We start from the raw sequence: 18,137 nt of genomic DNA, 5'->3' as shown, positions 1-18,137 counted from the left end.
CCTTATAACTTAATTAATTTTCACATTTTTTTTAGTGTTTCTAGCGATGATATCTAGGTTTAAAATTTCCCCTCTCTCAATTATCAAATAAAAAAAAAAAAAATCACAATACCTAATGGATAAATATGGTTGCGAACCTGAGTTTTGAATTACTTTATTACCCTCACATTAAGACAAAACATTTGTGAATGGTATCTAAAATGCATCTTCACTTTTTGGGTATTTAGTGATAGGAGATATATGCATGCATGCTTTCTCTCAAAGCGTGTCAATCTCATATGTATCAGATGCATAAAATTATTATTGAGTGTAAAGAATATATATGTTCAATGAAAATAATTCAAAAGAAAATTTCCTTCAAATTCCATAAAAATATGGAGAAAATAAAAGGGCCTTTTTGTTATGAGAATTGAGCTTCAAAGAGGGACCTCAAAAAGGGCCTTTTAATTTTATACGGGTTTGATCAATTGTTAGGACTTTTTTTTATTTGAAAAAAAAAAAAAAAAAATACACACACACACACACATTTCAGAGATCCGAATGATAATTTAATTGGTCTATAAATAAACCGTAACTCTTTTAATTGATGAGAACATTGCCTAACAAACATTATTTTGTTATAAAAAAATTAAAAATCATTACAAATTGAACTCTCTTTCTCAACAAAATTGATTTATCTCGACTACTTTGCACTTTGACTCACAATTATAATTAATATAAAATAGCATTTACAGCTACATTTAAAAAAAAAAAAAAAAAGTCCTAAAAAATTAGTTGGCACTTGCTATAAGAAAAAATCCAATGAAGCAAGCAATATTAATTTTTTTAAGCTCATGATAAGGGTATTAGAATTTAGAAACCTCATTCATGAAGCCAAAACAAAATTTACTTTTTTTGTTGCCACCAAATTGTTGCATTGTCCCACCTAATAATTAATTTCCACTATATGATTCTTCATAGTAGAACCGTGATATTTGCTTGGAGGGCATTATGAATGGCTCTAATATATAAATAAACACACAAAAAAATTTATATAGTAAAGAAATTAGACTCATGCCGTTGGTGGGTTATTTTGCCTTAAAACGGAGCAAAAGGCATCACCCATGTCTTCCATGTGTCTTTCACTTGTCCGAGAATTTTTCTTATAAAGTACAAACATTATAACTACCTAATCATTATATATACAACTAGTTCATTTCTCAAAAAAAAAAAAAAAAAGTACTCTTTTATTTTATTTTATTTTATAAAAAAAATTGATTTAATTTCTTTTTCTTTTCTCCGCAATCCGCACTTGAAAATAGTGAAAAATACTAAGAGTGGAAGCTCAACAGTCACACTCAACAAGAAATCTTAGCCGTAGGATATAGAAAATCAACGGTTTTAGAGTCAGTGGGGCCACAGACTAGCCTTTCTTTCACTAATAAATACCCCCCCAGGGACCCCCCCTTTCTCTCACACCAACATTAAGCTATCCTTCCTTTCTTTAGCCTTTTGTTATTTCCTCTCTCTTATACAGCTGCATGGCGTTTGGTGGAGATCTTCCTTATTTTCCCAACCTTCTCTCTGGTAGTCCCTCAAAACAAGAGATACCAAATGAGTTGGGGGGAGATAGATTTTCCATAGCAGGCACTAGTTCTTCTAATGCCTTGGTTCCTAATAATGTTCCCATTTATGGGTCCAACTTGAATCCCCACCATGTTGATCATGTCAACCTCGTGGGATCTACCTCAAACCTCCTTGCTGGGATTCAAATCCCATATGTAGGTCCAATTTCACTTTTTGCAAATGAGTTTTACTGTGATTTCAATGCTTATGCATCTTCTGTTTTTGCACCTGATGGCAGAAATGGAAACATGCATGGCCTTGAGAGTGATGTTAGCCTAGGCCTTAGGGATAATCCTCAAAACAATCCTGTAGCCCAAACTGAGGCATATCTGCTTCTCAATACTCAACAACTCGGATCAGAAAATGGTAGTTTTGCTGAAAACAAGTCATGCACAGAAGCTGAAACTAATAAATATCTTAGCAAAGTTGATCTGAAGAAGCAGCAGCGACTGCACATGAGAAAGGCAAGCAAAGCTCGAAAGAAATACTATAACATAATCAAAGGGCAATGGACTCCACAAGAAGACAGGCCAGTAGAGAATTATATTAGTTCATTTTTGTTTGTTTTATTTCTTGGAAAATTCAGGAATATATTCTCTCAAAATTTTCTTTTTTTGTTTTTTTCCTTCCAACTAGGGTTTTATGTTTGGTGTTGTTATTTACTGATAAAGAATTGGTCATTGTAAATCTCTATTTGCAGGCTATTGGTGCAGTTGGTAGACCGGTTTGGTATAAAGAAATGGTCTCAAATTGCTAGGATCATTACTGGGAGAGTGGGAAAGCAGTGCAGGGAAAGATGGCACAACCATTTGCGGCCTGACATTAGGGTCTTTTTTCATCTCTTCTTTCTATATTACCTTCCATTTATGCAGAAATCCATACATATCTACATATTTTTATGAAAATAAATTCATATATATAAGAGCAAAACTCTTTTATTTAATAATAATTTTACAAATATATACATATATTTGCATGCCGCGTTGTATATTTGTAGTTTTTCATTTATTAAGATTCTGGTAATTATATTTACTTTTCTGACACGTGTTATCAAATGTATAGAGATTATGACGTAGCTTTTTTGTTTTACATTTTTCTTTTTGTCTACGCGTTTTCAAAAGTATTTGAATACTTACCCTATATATCCAGCATTTGTCAGTTTGCTTGACAATGCATGAACATGCATCCCGATGAGTGCCTAATTGGTCTAGTTTTTCTTAATCTCAAAACAACTGGCCCTTGATGTACTTAGCCTTAATACACTAATTGGTTTTTATATAGGTATTAAACCTGAACCGATCCGGTTGATCGGACTGAAAACTCGGTGACTCGAAACCTAGACTAATTCGAGTGTTTAAATGGATCGTTTCTACATATAACTCGGTCAGACACATTGGGTCTGTTGTGACTTGAGTAACCTGGACGGGTTTATATAACTAAGTTGAGTTTGTAAAATTTGTAAAATTACATTTATTGGTTTAATTTATTAATTTTTTTATCGTTTAATATGTTATGATATGGTAATTTAAAGAGTAGAAAACCTAAAGATTTTTTTTTAAAAGTGCATTTCTTTGTCTATCTATATATCTACATGCAAGACTCTCATCCTATCAAAATACTACTATGCTATTGTGAAACCTTGATTTTGAATCATAATTGCAAGTTTAATTTAGGTATATGCTCTTTTTTTTTTAATTTACATATTTATATTATGATTTCTCAAACTTAATTTATATATATATATATATAATTTTTTTTAAAAAAATTTATTTGACCCAACGATTCGATCAATAATTCACTTGTTGAACCAATTAATTACATAATATCTCTAGTTACTTGTATCTCTTTTAGGAATCATAACCAATTTCATAAATCTATCTGGAGACCTAGTGACCCGACTCATAAATCAGGTCAATGTTTGAGCCAGGTTTGATAAGTATAATTTTTAGTGTAGGTGAGATTTGAATTCTAAGTCTCTTATTCAATTACAAAATATTTTACTAGTTTGGAACCTATAGATTTGATTGGATGTTTAAATTGATAACAAGTTCAAAAGTTCAAGGTCCAATTTGAAGTTAGTGAAAGTGTAGGGTTTAATTTATAACAAATCTTAAACTTTAAGGTTTTGAATAGAAAATTTTGAAACTATAGAGTTAAACTTAAAAATATCTCTAAAGTGTAGGATTTAAAATATATTTTGTCCATTTATTTTTAAGTTTTATCCTAGGCACAACACTACAAGGAAATTCGTAAAGTTCATCAAGGGTATTATTGAAATTAGACTAAATAATAAAACTAGCCCTTAATACTGTTGGTTCTCAATATTGTAAACTTAATTATCTTTCTAACAATAAGTTTTGGGGGTTACCACCACACATCCTTGGTGCGATGGTCATTCCACAAGTATAAGCGCTTGTGGGGTGTGGAGGGCAAGGGTCGGAGTTCAAGTATCCAGGAGGAAGTTTCACATGCATATACACTTAGATTAGAGTAGAGTAGAATTCTATCTTGTAAAAAAAAAAAAAAATTTGGGGGTTAAAATATAATTTGCCTTAATTTCCTTTTCAAGTTTTATCCTAAGTCCAACACAGCAAGGGATTTTTAATGTACATCGAGCTCATTAGCAAATTAAAGCTAATTGTATTGATTCTCATTATAATGAACATAATTATTTTTAAAAAAATATAAAGAATGATCTTTTCATTTCAGATGATGAATTCATGATTAGTAATATGTGTACTATAACATATATTACATTATTACCCATACGATTTTATTTTTTTTCAAGAAACTTGTTTAATTTATATTATGAAACAAAAATACTCTATAAAACTATATGTTTATTTAATTAAATGTACTAAACATGAATTAAAAATTTCCTATATTATACTTGTATAAAATACTCCAACTTGACAAAACTTAAATATTTTTTTGGCAATATATATAATTATTTCTTTTACTAAGATGTGTCATCAAGGACAATAATGAAATTATCAAAATCAATATTTTAATTCCATATTTTACTATTTCTATTAAACCCAATATTTTATTAGTTTTATTATAAACTTGAATTTCTTTTATCTATTAAGAATTTTCTATAATTTGAATGAATAGAGATGTTATTGCTACATCTGATATGTATCTACATATATTGAATTGTAAATAAAAAATAAATTATTTTTTGAAATATAAAAATAAAATAATTTAAATTATAATTGGGGGGACCGTTCGATCAATAGGCCCATACGGTTCAGAATTGATTCGGGATTGTTGGGCCCATGGCCCATCCGAGGATGTATATCCGTCCGAGGACACCATACTCCTCGGCAGTATGCGTCCGAGAACTATCGCGTCCGAGAAAGATCAGGATGTGGTCTCACTGCGATCAGATCTCAGAATTAGGTCACCGCAAAGGATAGAGTAGCCGACTAAAGATGAAAAAGATAAGGCAAACAAATATCTGTAACTACAGCTGCCTCCGCATTAATGACCTCTCAACCAACTCTCTGGCCGCATTAATGTGGAGGTGATACCTGAACAGTAAGGAAGCAGCCTTACAGCTGCCCATAGGAAGTTCCAGGAGGTGCCAGATGGGACAGAAATGAATCCTCCAGACACAACCTACACGTATGCGGTAAGGGTGGAGCGCAAAGGGGAGTATATAAACAAAAAGAAGAACATGAAGAAGGGGGATCGGAACAGAAAAAGAAAAGGGAAGAACAGACATAAACTAGAAAGTAGAAAGTAAGAGAAGAAAAAAAGGGAATTGCACTAGTCACCAAAGAGAAACATTCATTATACCAGCTTTAAACCTTGAACGTTCTTGAGAGTGAATCTTTGGAGGAGAGACCACAGTTAACCTAGTTCTTTACACCCACGCTCTAAAAATCATATTGTCTGGGCCTTTTACGTGTGAACCCAATACTGTTTAGGTTCGTTATAAAATCGTGTCCTTACAATTGGCGTCGTCTGTGGGGAAAGCTTGTGTTAGCTTTTACAACCTCTGATACAACGTATCCGATGGAAGGAGTGGAACTACCTCATCCTGCAGTGGGGCTGCATCAGGATGATGTCAACCTGCATCAGGCGGAGTCAAGGGGCTCTCAGCATGGTGGTCCTCGAAGGAGTCCCGAACGGAGGGAAGTCCGGGAGGGGAGTATACATACCACTCATACCACAAGGAGCCATACACGCGGGAAGAGTCACGTTTCCCACGCGAAGCATGGTGGGTATCTGCAACGTGAGATTGCGGACTTGAAGAGAGAGTTGCGCCATGCACGACGGGAGCGTTCCCCACCTCGCTCTGAACCATCATCCGGGGAGTCAGATGGAACTAGCTACAGGCGGAGGTCGAGGACTCCGCATAGCGAGACTTTCTCCTACGAAGAGGAGCATCGCCATAGGCGTAGGCGTAAAAGTCTAACTAGCAGGGGCTTGGGAAACGATGCCATGAACAAAGCCTTGAGTCAAATTTCCAGGTCACCCTTTACAAGAAGCATAGATGATGCTACCCATCCTCGGCGGTTCAATCAACCTACGTTCTCTCTGTATGATGGCCATTCGGATCCGGTGGAACATGTAAGCTATTACAGCCAGAAGATGGCTATTCATTCCAGGGATGATGCTCTGATGTGCAAGATTTTTCCATCGAGTTTGGGTCCAACGGCGATGAGGTGGTTCAATGGCTTAGGGGCCAATTCTGTTGGATCTTTCAAAGCACTGACCCAGGCTTTTGGTGCTCACTTTATTACATGCAACCGGACTCCTTTGCCTCTGGGATCCTTGTTGACTTTGTCTATGCGAGAGAGCGAGACTCTCAAGAGCTATTCGGATAGGTACTGGGAAATGTTTAACGAAATAGGGGGGAAGAATGACGCTGTGGCTATAACCACTTTCAAAGTCGGTCTCCCAGCTGATCACGACTTGAGGAAATCCTTGACGGGTAAACCTGTTACCAGTGTGCGCCAGCTGATGGACAGAATAGAGAAGTACAAAAGGATAGAGGAAGATCAACTTCAGGGGAAAGGAAAAGCCAAGATGATCCGTCAGGAGAGGAGGGATTTCAGGTCGGATCGTTATAATAATAACCGACCGAGGAGGGACTTTGTTGGGTAGTCGGCCTCGGCGGACGCCCAGTTTGTTAATACAGTATTTCGGGAGCCTGTTCAGCAGGTTTTGGAGAAGATAAAGGACGAGCCATTTTTCAAATGGCCGAACAGGATGGCGGGAGAGCCTACAAAACGCAACCTGAGTTTGTATTGCCATTACCATCAGGGCCATGGGCACACGACAGACAACTGCAGGAATTTATGGGACCATTTGGAGCAGTTGGTCCGGGAAGGGAAATTAAGGCAACTCTTGCATCACTCTAGTGGAAGGGCAAGCCAAGCAGGTTCCGAGGTGCGTGGGGATGCTTCATCAAGGCTCCCTCGGGGTACGATCAACGTCATCTTTGCGGCCCCGGGAAGGACTGGATCTTGCCCCATTAGAGTGTTGTCGGTGACCCGATCCCCGGCCGAGGATCGTTCTCAAGCATCGAAGAGAGCCAAGAGGCGTGTCCTCTTGATTTTGGGTTTTTCAGACGAAGATTTGGTTGGAACCATACAACCCCATGAAGATGCCTTGGTGGTAACACTGAGGATTAGTGGGTATGATGTCCGAAGAGTGATGGTTGATCAGGGAAGCGCAGCGGATGTGATGTATCCGGATTTGTACAAGGGGCTAGGTTTGAAACAGCAGGACTTGACAACCTATAATTCCCCTCTAGTCAGTTTTGAGGGAAGGTTGGTCATTCCTATGGGGCTAATCAGGCTGCCCGTGCAGTCAGGCACGGAGGTGGTGGAGGTGGATTTTATTGTCGTAGATGTTTATTCTCCGTATACGGCCATCTTGGGCAGACCTTGGCTTCACACACTTAAAGCAGTTTCATCCACCCTACATCAGAAGGTGAAGTACCCATCCGGAGACCAGGTGCTGGAGATAGTAGGGAACCAAGCGGCTGCTCGGCAATGCCAAGTAGCGGCTATTCAGCATCGGCCAGAGGCAGAAACCTCGGCTACAGCTGATAATGAGTCATAGCAATTAAAGTCCCCAGTATCAGGTTTAGACGTACCAACCAAGGGGGTAGAGTGTGAAGATCTGGAAAAGGTGACTGTTGCTGATGATCCAGAGAAATTCTTCCGGGTTGGGGCCAAGTTACCTTTGCAAGAGAAAGCGAGTTTGCTGGAGTTCCTCCGAGCCAATGTGGACGTCTTTGCATGGGACCCGTATGAAGCCCCAAGAGTAGACCCAAGTTTCATTTGTCATCGACTTAACGTAAACCCTGCCGTTCCCCCCAGGAGGCAAATTCCTCGGCGACCATCGAAAGAGCATGCCGAGGCAGTCAGAAGTGAAGTTGCCAAGCTAAAACAGGCTGGGGCTATCAAAGAAGTCTTTTACCCCCAATGGCTGGCCAACACGGTGGTAGTGAAGAAGAAAACGGGGAAATGGCGAGTGTGCGTGGATTTCACGGATCTTAATAAGGCATGCCCTAGGGACCCATTTCCTATGCCGAAGATTGACCAGTTGGTGGATGCGACCGTGGGCCACCCTAGGATGAGTTTCTTGGATGCCTTTCAAGGGTATCACCAAATACTGTTGGTCGCCGATGATCAAGAAAAGACCACTTTCGTGACTCCGGTTGGGAACTACCATTATAAGGTGATGCCTTTCGGTTTGAAAAATGCTGGATCTACCTACCAACGCATGATGACGAAAATGTTTGAGCCACAGCTGGGCAGAAGTATTGAAGTTTATATTGATGACATGGTGGTGAAAAGCAAGGTAGTGACTGAACATGTTGGGGACCTCACTAGCATCTTCGGGATACTGAGAGAACACAAGTTGCGCCTGAATGCTTCGAAGTGCTCTTTTGGTGTAGGTTCCGGGAAATTCTTGGGATACATGGTGACCTATAAAGGAATTGAGGTGAATCCAGACCAGATTAAGGCCATTAACGATTTGCAAGCACCTCGGAATCCAAAAGAGGTGCAGAAGCTGACTGGGATGACTGCCGCGTTGAACCGATTCATCTCTAGGTCGGTTGAGAGGTGTCGTCCTTTTTTCCGTCTGTTACATAAGTGGCAAGGATTTGAATGGACCAAGGAGTACGCTGAGGCGTTCCAGCAGTTGAAAGACTATTTATCCAAACCGCCGATCATGTCTAGCCCTAAGATGGATGAGGTGTTGTATGCCTATCTGGCGGTAGCTCCTCACGCAGTCAGTTTCGTCTTGATGCGAGAAGACAGTGGCGTCCAGAGGCCAGTTTATTATGTAAGTAAATCCCTCCATGAAGCCGAGGTGAGATATCTGTCATTGGAGAAGGCCATACTGGCGGTGGTCCATGCAACACGTAAACTTCCGCATTATTTTCAAGCTCACACTGTAGTTGTTTTGACCCAATTGCCTCTTAAATCCATACTTAAAAGTGCTGACTACACTGGCAGAATTGCCAAGTGGGGTACGATCCTGGGTGCTTTTGACATCAAATACATGCCCCGCACCTCTGTAAAGGGTCAAGTTCTCGCCGATCTGGTAGCTAAATTCGCTGAGAGCCCTGAGGAGGTTAGTAGGAATCAAGATCACATGGGTGAAAAATCGGTTGGTGTGATATCCGCACAAGGAGGGTCTGTATGGAAAGTATATGTGGATGGGGCCGTAAATCAACGGGGAGCTGGATTGGGATTGGTTTTGATATCCCCTGAAGAGGTCATCATCGAGAAGTCGTTAAGACTAGGGTTCTCGGCTACTAATAATGAATCAGAGTACGAAGCTCTGATAATGGGAATGAGCATGGTCCATAAAATGGGTGGAAAGGCGGTGAAACTGTTCTCGGACTCGAGGCTGGTCGTTGGCCAGGTGATTGGAGAGTTGGAGGCCAGAGACCCAAGGATGCAAGGGTATCTGGACCGGGTTAGGCGTATACGAACAGAGTTTGAATCTTTCGACGTATTACATATTCCACGAGGTGAAAATACCGACGCTGACTCCTTGGCGACCCTTGCCATCTCTTCAGTACGAAATTTCCCTCGGGTGATTATCGTCGAAGACTTGCGTACTCCCACTTCACCAGAAAAGGAGGTTTGCCAAATTCGTCAAGCTAGTTTGTCGCCATGCTGGATTGACCCTATATTAAAATTTCTCGACAGTGACGTGTTGCCCGAAGATAAGGTGGAAGCTGAGAAAATACGAAGGAGAGCACCTCGGTACTGGTTATCCAAGGATAAAAAGCTATACAAACGGTCCTTCTCTGGGCCATACTTACTCTGCGTGCCTCCTGAGACAGCAGAATCAATCCTGGAAGAGTTGCATGAGGGCATTTGTGGAAGCCATACAGGAGGAAGGTCCCTGTCATGCCGAGCACTAACGCAAGGTTATTGGTGGCCGAATATGCAGAAAGAAGCGCAGGAGTACGTTAAAAAATGCGATCAGTGTCAAAGATATGCTCCAAATATCCACCAACCGGGAGGAGTTCTTAACCCTCTCTCAAGCCCTTGGCCCTTTGCACAATGGGGGCTGGACATTGTCGGCCCTTTTCCTAAAGCTATAGGAAACAAGAAGTACCTGCTGGTCGGCACAGACTACTTTACTAAATGGGTTGAAGCTGAACCCTTGGCGAATATCAGGGACGTAGATGTGAAGAAGTTTGTCTGGAAGAACATTATTACGCGATTTGGAATCCCACGAGCTCTTGTTTCGGACAACGGGCTCCAGTTCGATAGTAATGCCTTTAGGAAATACTGTTCAGAACTGGGGATAAGAAACAGATATTCCACTCCAGCTTATCCGCAAGGTAATGGGCAGGCTGAAGCTGTTAACAAAGTTATTGTCAATGGGCTTAAGAAGAGACTAGACGACACGAAAGGAAAATGGGTGGAAGAACTACCACATGTGCTTTGGACGTATCGGACAACACTCCGATGTTCGACGGGGGAAACTCCCTTCTCCATGACCTATGGGGCCGAGGCCGTTATTCCTTTGGAAACTGGATTCCCAACGTTGAAGACCAGTGCATTCTCTTCGAGTAATAATGATGCGATGTTGGAAAAAAGTTTAGACCTGATTGAAGAATGAAGGGAGAGTGCGATGGTTCGGCTAGCTTACTACTAGCACAAACTCAAGCAGGGCTACGATAGCAATGTGAGGATGAGGCCGTTAGCCATAGGAGATCTGGTACTGAGAAAAGTCCTGGGCGCCACTAAGAATACAAATTGGGGAAAACTGGGACCCAATTGGGAGGGACCATATCGGATTACTTCTGTAGCAGGCATAGGGGCTTACTATCTAGAGGACCTAGATGAAAAACCTGTACTCCATCCTTGGAATGTAAACAATCTCAGAATGTATTATTATTAGTAAAGAAGTTTCAATTCAAGTATTCCCTTTTAACTTACGTCAATTATGCATCCTGTAAATCTTGCATCCTATCATATCATACTGAATTGTTAAACAGAAACTAAGTTATGCCAGGTCCTCGGATCGCAAACCTAGTGGAAATTAACATCCTATCATACTGAATTGTTAAACAGAAACTAAGTTATGCCAGGTCCTCGGATCGCAAACCTAGTGGAAATTAACATCCTATCATACTAAATTGTTAAACAGAAACTAAGTTATGCCAGGTCCTCGGATCGCAAACCTAGTGGAAATTAACATCCTATCATACTAAATTGTTAAACAGAAACTAAGTTATGCCAGGTCCTCGGATCGCAAACTTAGTGGAAATTAACATCCTATCATTCATACTGAATTGTTAAACAGAAACTAAGTTATGCCAGGTCCTCGGATCGCAAACTTAGTGAAAATTAACATCCTATCATTCATGCTGTATTGTTAAATAGAAACTATGTTATGCCAGGTCCTTGGACCGCAAATTTAGTGGAAATTAACATCTTGTAATTTACATTAAAACGAGGAACAAAGGCTAAGTTATGCCAAATCCTCGGGCCACAAACTCGGTAGAAATTGACCTTCTAAGTTGTGTATTGAATTATTGAATGATAAATAGAGTGGTGATGAGTTTTCTAAATCATAAACTTGGTGAAAGTAATTCCCTATGAACATTCATTAAGGAGTCAGAAAGAGAGAGCTTCGAGTGCAAGATTGGCGTACAATGAAAAAGGTGGTTGAAATGAACCCAAACAAAATTACGACGACAAAGTAAATAAGTGGGAAGGTAACTTGGAGCCATCAGAACGATAAGAAAGTAAGCGAAAAAGTCCTCTATTACGTGTCTATTTAAAGTTACAAAACAGTTTCTACTTTTTTACTTTTAATTGGTAATACCCCCAGTTGATAGAACTGTGGAGTCCAATTCTTGTTGAAAACCCTGTGAGGTCGTCTCTGCCTTCGAAGCAGTGGTGGATTTGTTTGGGGAAGCTCCTGGAGGGGAATTACGAGGCGAAACCTCCTCGTTAGGGTTAATAGCTGGGGAAGGAGTATCAACCTGGTATGGTTGAGGAGCTGAGGAGCGTATCGTTTCGGGGTAGTATACGTTCTCTGGCTTACGTAGTTCAGATGAGGCTTCAACCCCAGCACGGTTAAGAGCCTCACTCCAGGTTCTCGCGCAGAAGATGCGGCACACCTCCGGAACCTCGGCTCTTAAAGCTTTCTCAGTTTCAGCTATCCCAATTTCGTAGCCCCTCTGCTCGGCTTCATTCATTGCCTGTTCGGACTTGATTTTCGCTTTCTCGGCTTGTTCTTTGAGCTTTTCAGCTTTCTCCCTTAGCCTCTGAGTTTCTTCTAGATGCTTCTTAAGAACAAGAACTTGCTCCTGAGTCTTCTTCAGCTCGGCATTTGCCTCGCGCAGAAGCTTGGCTTGTTCCTCGGCCTGCTTCTGGTAGCCTTCTGATGTCAATTCAGCACTCTTGCGAGCTTCTTCTTCAACCTGTAGTTTTTTCCTTGCGTCGATTAAATCCTGTTCAGATTTGGACAAGGTCTGCACAGCCATTATCCTTCTTTTCCTTTCACCATCTAGCTGGTTGGAGCAAGCATTGAGCATCTCATCTAGCTTGAAAGTATTTTGGATGATCTGTCAAAAATGGGGGGGTGAGTTAGCGTTATAGTTAATGAAAAGTGTGCATTAATAAGTAACAGTCACAGAATGAAACAGTGTAAAAGACAGCTTCTCACCATGCCCAAGTATTGTTTGTTGTCAAGGATGATTTGATTCTTCCTCACATTCTTTATCTCAGCCATATCTTTTGGGAGCAATAAGGCCTCCTCTATGGCCGAGGCTATATGACACCCAATGCCGCCGTTAAAGTCCCTTATAGAGGCATCGTCTCGCAGGGGCTCCCCACCGAGCATGGGAACTGGCAGCCACGCTTGTGAATCAGGATGTGGGGAATCGGATTTCTCTTGGCCCCGCGTAGTGGGGTGCCTAGTTTTCTGCTGCTTTGCAGCTCGTTGGACATCCTCCTCTCAAGTGGGACGAGATTTGCTCACATCTGCCACCTCCTTATCCTTCTGTTCCCTGCGTTTTTCTTGGTCGGCAGCGCTGGGCGGCGCTGGTTGCGGAGATGATCAAGGAGGGTGGCGAGGAACTGGAGGAGGAGACCTGGCTGGAAGAGATGAAGCCTGGGATGGTATTGTTTGGGTAGGTGCAGACTTTCCCTGTTGACTTTCCACCAGCTCCATCAAGCTTTTCTGGGGTTTCCTTTGCATCCCCATCTCGTCAGGACTTTCCTCGGGGCTTGTGGGCTGATCGAAAGTCCCGAAGTCGTCCGCAGATTCAGATACTGTTACAACGGTTTCCTTGTCTTTTTCCCTTTTCCTTCCCCTATTGGTTCCTTTTTTCTTGAGGGAAGGTGAAGGTGAAGAAGGTCTCGCCGAGACGCTGGCCACGAAAAGAGGTTTTGTGCGAGGTGTGTATTTGGGAAGTGGAATGCCCTCTGGAACAATAAACCCTTCGTAGGCAACACTGATACGGCGAAGCCGAGGATCGCGTGCCCTAATCACGCACTTCGGCGCCTGAAAGCCAAAAGAAAGGGGGGTATAGCCCAGAATTAAATGTGCTGCCCGTAGCTGACCATCAGCCTCGTTCACCTATATTTCAGCTTTCAATAATCTGTTTAGGCTCGTTTTATTGACTAATCTGAGATTGGGTTTCGTGTAGCGTCTATCTGCAAAACCGTTGATTCTAAAGTTAAAGTTGTAAGACACGAAAATAATAAAGGTAAGTAAAATATGTTCGTGAGCTAAATAGCATAGGACTATAACTCCGCACCCACCTGGTGTTCTTTCTACTGTCGGGCAAGGTAGACCATCATGCCATTCCCCAGAAAAAATAAGAAAATCCTCTTTTAGGTTCTTATTTGAAGTGGGGAGGCACTGAATTAGCCTTATTCAGGATATCTCGACTTGAGATAATAATCCTGGTCAGCTAGGCGGTGAAGGCTGTACACCCAATTCACGTCGTGATGAGTTAGCTTTAGATCCATTCTCTGATTCAGAGCGTCTACACTTCCCAGGACCCTAAACATATTGGGAGCACATTGGGTGGGGGACAACCTAAAGAAACTGAGGTAACCCCTAGTGATACTACCCATAGGGATAGTCATCCCGCCCTCAATAAAGGCGATCATGGGGATAACTATTTCCCCAGTTTGCCTGGCATCAGCCCACTCCCCTTGGGCTGCATACCTCATCCCTACCGATGGGGGGATCTTGTACTTAGAGCGGAAGTTTCTAATACCCTCCTCGGAGTCAACGAGACATCGAAAGGGATTCCTCTGTTTCCCCATTTTTCTAAAAAAACTTAGCAGAAAAGATTTTTTTGGCTTTAAACAAAAATGATAAAAACTTCAAGAGGACTTATAGGTTCAAAGGAAGGACATCGGACAACGTACGATTATTTGTAGTTGCCAGGAGAATAGTAAAGACTGGAAGAAGGCAGATTCAATGTATAAGCTCTGGAACCACGTAATCATCAAGGGTAAGGTGCAGGTTTGATTAGGGAGCGCCTTTATAGTCATGTGAGGGCTGTGAGCGGTGAAATTCCCGCTCATAAAACAAGAGAAGCCCCCTGCTGTTTGATTTAGATCTCACCGTCGAACGTGGGAGACAAGAGAGTTGTCAGAATTTAATGCTACCAAAATCGGGGTGCTGAAGCGTCAGGGGCATGCCCCAAAATGCGCACAGGTGCAGGCTTATGACGTCAAAATCCACCTTTTCTTCCGAGGAATCGAAAAGTAGGATTTTGAGGGGCTATTGTGGGGACCGTTCGATCAATAGGCCCATACGGTTCAGAATTGATTCGAGATTGTTGGGCCCATGGCCCATCCGAGGATGTATATCCGTCCGAGGACACCATACTCCTCGGCAATATGCATCCGAGAACTATCGCGTCCGAGGAAGATCAGGACGTGGTCTCACTGCGATCAGATCTCAGAATTAGGTCACCGCAAAGGATAGAGTAGTCGACTAAAGATGAAAAAGATAAGGCAAACAAATATCTGTAACTACAGCTGCCTCCGCATTAATGACCTCTCAACCAACTCTTTGACCGCATTAATGTGGAGGTGATACCTGAACAGTAAGGAAGCAGCCTTACAGCTGCCCATAGGAAGTTCCAGGAGGTGCCAGATGGGACAGAAAGGAATCTTCCAGACACAACCTACACGTGTGCGGTAAGGGTGGAGCGCAAAGGGGAGTATATAAACAAAAAGAAGAACATGAAGAAGGGGGATCGGAACAGAAAAAGAAAAGGGAAGAACAGACATAAACTAGAAAGTAGAAAGTAAGAGAAGAAAAAAAGGGAATTGCACTAGTCACCAAAGAGAAACATTCATTATACCAGCTTTAAACCTTGAACGTTCTTGAGAGTGAATCTTTGGAGGAGAGACCACAGTTAACCTAGTTCTTTACACCCATGCTCTAAAAATCATATTGTCTGGGCCTTTTACGTGCAAACCCAATATTGTTTAGGTTCGTTACAAAATCGTGTCCTTACAATAATATTATGAGACATTAATTAATTTTTTTAGGACTAAGTGACAGAAAGAATAGAATTAAATACTATATCATCATTTATTTGTTATATATTTTTGCTTGCGAACCACAATTAAAAATTGAAGAAAAAAATACTAAATATATTCAATATTTATTTAGTTGATTTAATTTAGCATCTTAAAATTATATTAAGACAATATAAGTATCTTACTAAGTGGAAATATAATAGAGAAATTACTTAACATACATAGTCATTTTTTTAGTCTAGAATATATATTCAACTTTGTAATATACTAATACATATGTCTATCTACTCTCTTTTTTCTCTCATTTCCATTTTTTATGCTATATTTGTAAAAAAATACTTATTCAGTGAAAATTGAAAAGCTGTGGAGTAGCATAACGTCACATCAAATTACATTACATGTAATGTGTGTGTGTGTATTGAGTGTGTTTCAAATAGAGTGTATCATTTTGAAGTAAAACAATGATATGCATACATGTTTCACAGTTAATTTTCTCTTTTCTTTGTATAAGAAATCCTGTATATAATAAAGTATTTAGTACATGAGGCGGAATTATGTAGTGGATGTATGTAATATTACTTTTCGTGTAGTTCATGTTTATGAATTTGATATACATGTAACAAGAGTATTGCTTACATTCATTATACTTTCCATCAATTCATATGCACACACCAACACACACAAGAATTGACACATTAAATAGTGCATCATACAAATGCTTATATATATATATATATATATATATATATATCTTTGCCATAGTATGACCACAATCTATTTCAAGTTGATTCTATATATATATATTCATCCTTCTTACACACATTATTCTTTGTCATGTTTGCAGAAAGATAACTGGACTGAAGAGGAAGATAGGATCCTGATTGAAGCTCACAAGCAAATTGGAAACAAATGGGCAGAAATTGCTAGGAGGCTGCCAGGAAGGACTGAGAACACCATCAAAAATCACTGGAATGCAACCAAAAGAAGGCAGAACTCAAAGAAGAACAGTAGGGACTCCAACTCTAGCGCCACCCTCCTGCAAAGCTACATCAAGGCAGTGACCTCATCCAATATGCACGTCAACGACAACTCCATCAACAACAACAACCTCTCAGAGTCAAGCGTGTACGTGGTGAATATGGTGAACAACAACCCTCAAGTTCAGCTTGAGAACTCAGACCTCACCTCCCCAAACTGGGCAGCATTCCTAAGCAACGTCTACAATCACAACGAGGCGGCCAATACTGGTGTGTCTCTAAACAACGCTATGCCCCCTGAAAATAATATTAATGTCTATGTGCCCATGCTTGAGGATGAGGAGATGCCTTGTATTTCCGATTTTGATGATAGCAACTGGCAGTTTGAGGTGTCCTCGGACGTGACTAATTACTTGATACTCGATCAGTTGGGCAGGGAAATGGAGTTGTACGAGACGACTGTAGGTCGAGGAAGCGTTTGAGCTATGTGAATTCTTGGTGGGCTTCTTTTGCAAGGTGATGAAGCATCTCCCAAAGTTCCAATAGTTGCTCAGCCCTCCAAAGCTTGTATGACATGGGAACATGAAGATGAAGATGTAAGTGGTGGATCTCTCTGCTGACATTTTCTTATCTATGTTATTTTTATTTCAGTATGTGTGAGTGCCTATCCTCCAAAAAACTAAAAAGATTTGGACTTCTTGTATTTTCATAAATTTCAGACTTGTGTGTTGTATTATCCCCTGCTTATGGGTGACAATTAGCTTGGACTAATTAATTAGCATCTTGTATGCTATAATCTATGTTATGTTTCTTTTGGGTTTTAAAAGTTTTGCTATTTTACTTCAGTTTTTGGCTCACTTTGATGACCTGAATGCTTGCTTATGCATCCCATGAAGCTTGGGAAGCTTGCAATTGCATGCATTTGTGCAAAATTATATTATACTAACCCCTATGCAGGTGTGGTATTATTACATATAGCTCTAAGGGTTTGAATAATCTACAAAATATAACGTAGACCCTTTGAACTGTGAAGAAATACTATATGATGATTGCCATGTCTATTAAATAAGACATTATTATTTTTATATGCGTTTGCTGGATTATGTCACCAAACTGGAATAACGGTTTTGTGAAAGAAGGGGGATTGTTTTTTTGGACAATTACCTAATGAAATATTTAGCATGATTATATGATAGATGTGGAGTATAGAATTATTAGTGTGAAATACTATTTTAGTCTCTAAATTTTATTAAAATTTGTTTTTCATTTTTAAATTTTAAAAAGTTTTTTTTTCCTTAAATTATTGAAAAGTTTGTCTTTATCCATAAACTATTTTTAAAAAAAAAAAAAACATTTTACTTTCTGTTATTAAACTTTAAAAAATGATTTCTTTTTTTTCATTCCTAAACTATTGAAAACATTCTTTTTCATCTTTATTTCTGTCTATAAACTATTGAAAAAAATTCTTTATAAAGTTTAAGAAAGAAAAAAGAATTTTTAAAATTCAGGGATGAAAAAACAAACTTTTGATAAAGTTAAT

General features: G+C 40.1%; 1 protein-coding gene across 1 annotated transcript; it reads left to right on the top strand.

The window, feature by feature from the left end:
- Positions 1-1,520: 1,520 nt before the first annotated feature.
- Positions 1,521-17,079, top strand: LOC115970879 (transcription factor MYB118-like). The gene is made up of 3 exons (XM_031090504.1): positions 1,521-2,134; positions 2,306-2,432; positions 16,465-17,079. Exons 1-3 carry the CDS (start codon positions 1,521-1,523, stop codon positions 17,077-17,079), a joined length of 1,356 nt encoding a protein of 451 aa, XP_030946364.1.
- The last annotated feature ends 1,058 nt before the right edge of the window (positions 17,080-18,137 follow it).

This window comes from Quercus lobata, chromosome 2, assembly GCF_001633185.2.
Source record: "Quercus lobata isolate SW786 chromosome 2, ValleyOak3.0 Primary Assembly, whole genome shotgun sequence".
NCBI classification, from domain to species: domain Eukaryota; kingdom Viridiplantae; phylum Streptophyta; class Magnoliopsida; order Fagales; family Fagaceae; genus Quercus; species Quercus lobata.
Note: the sequence above shows the minus strand (reverse complement) of the source record. Positions and strands in the feature narration are given on the sequence as shown.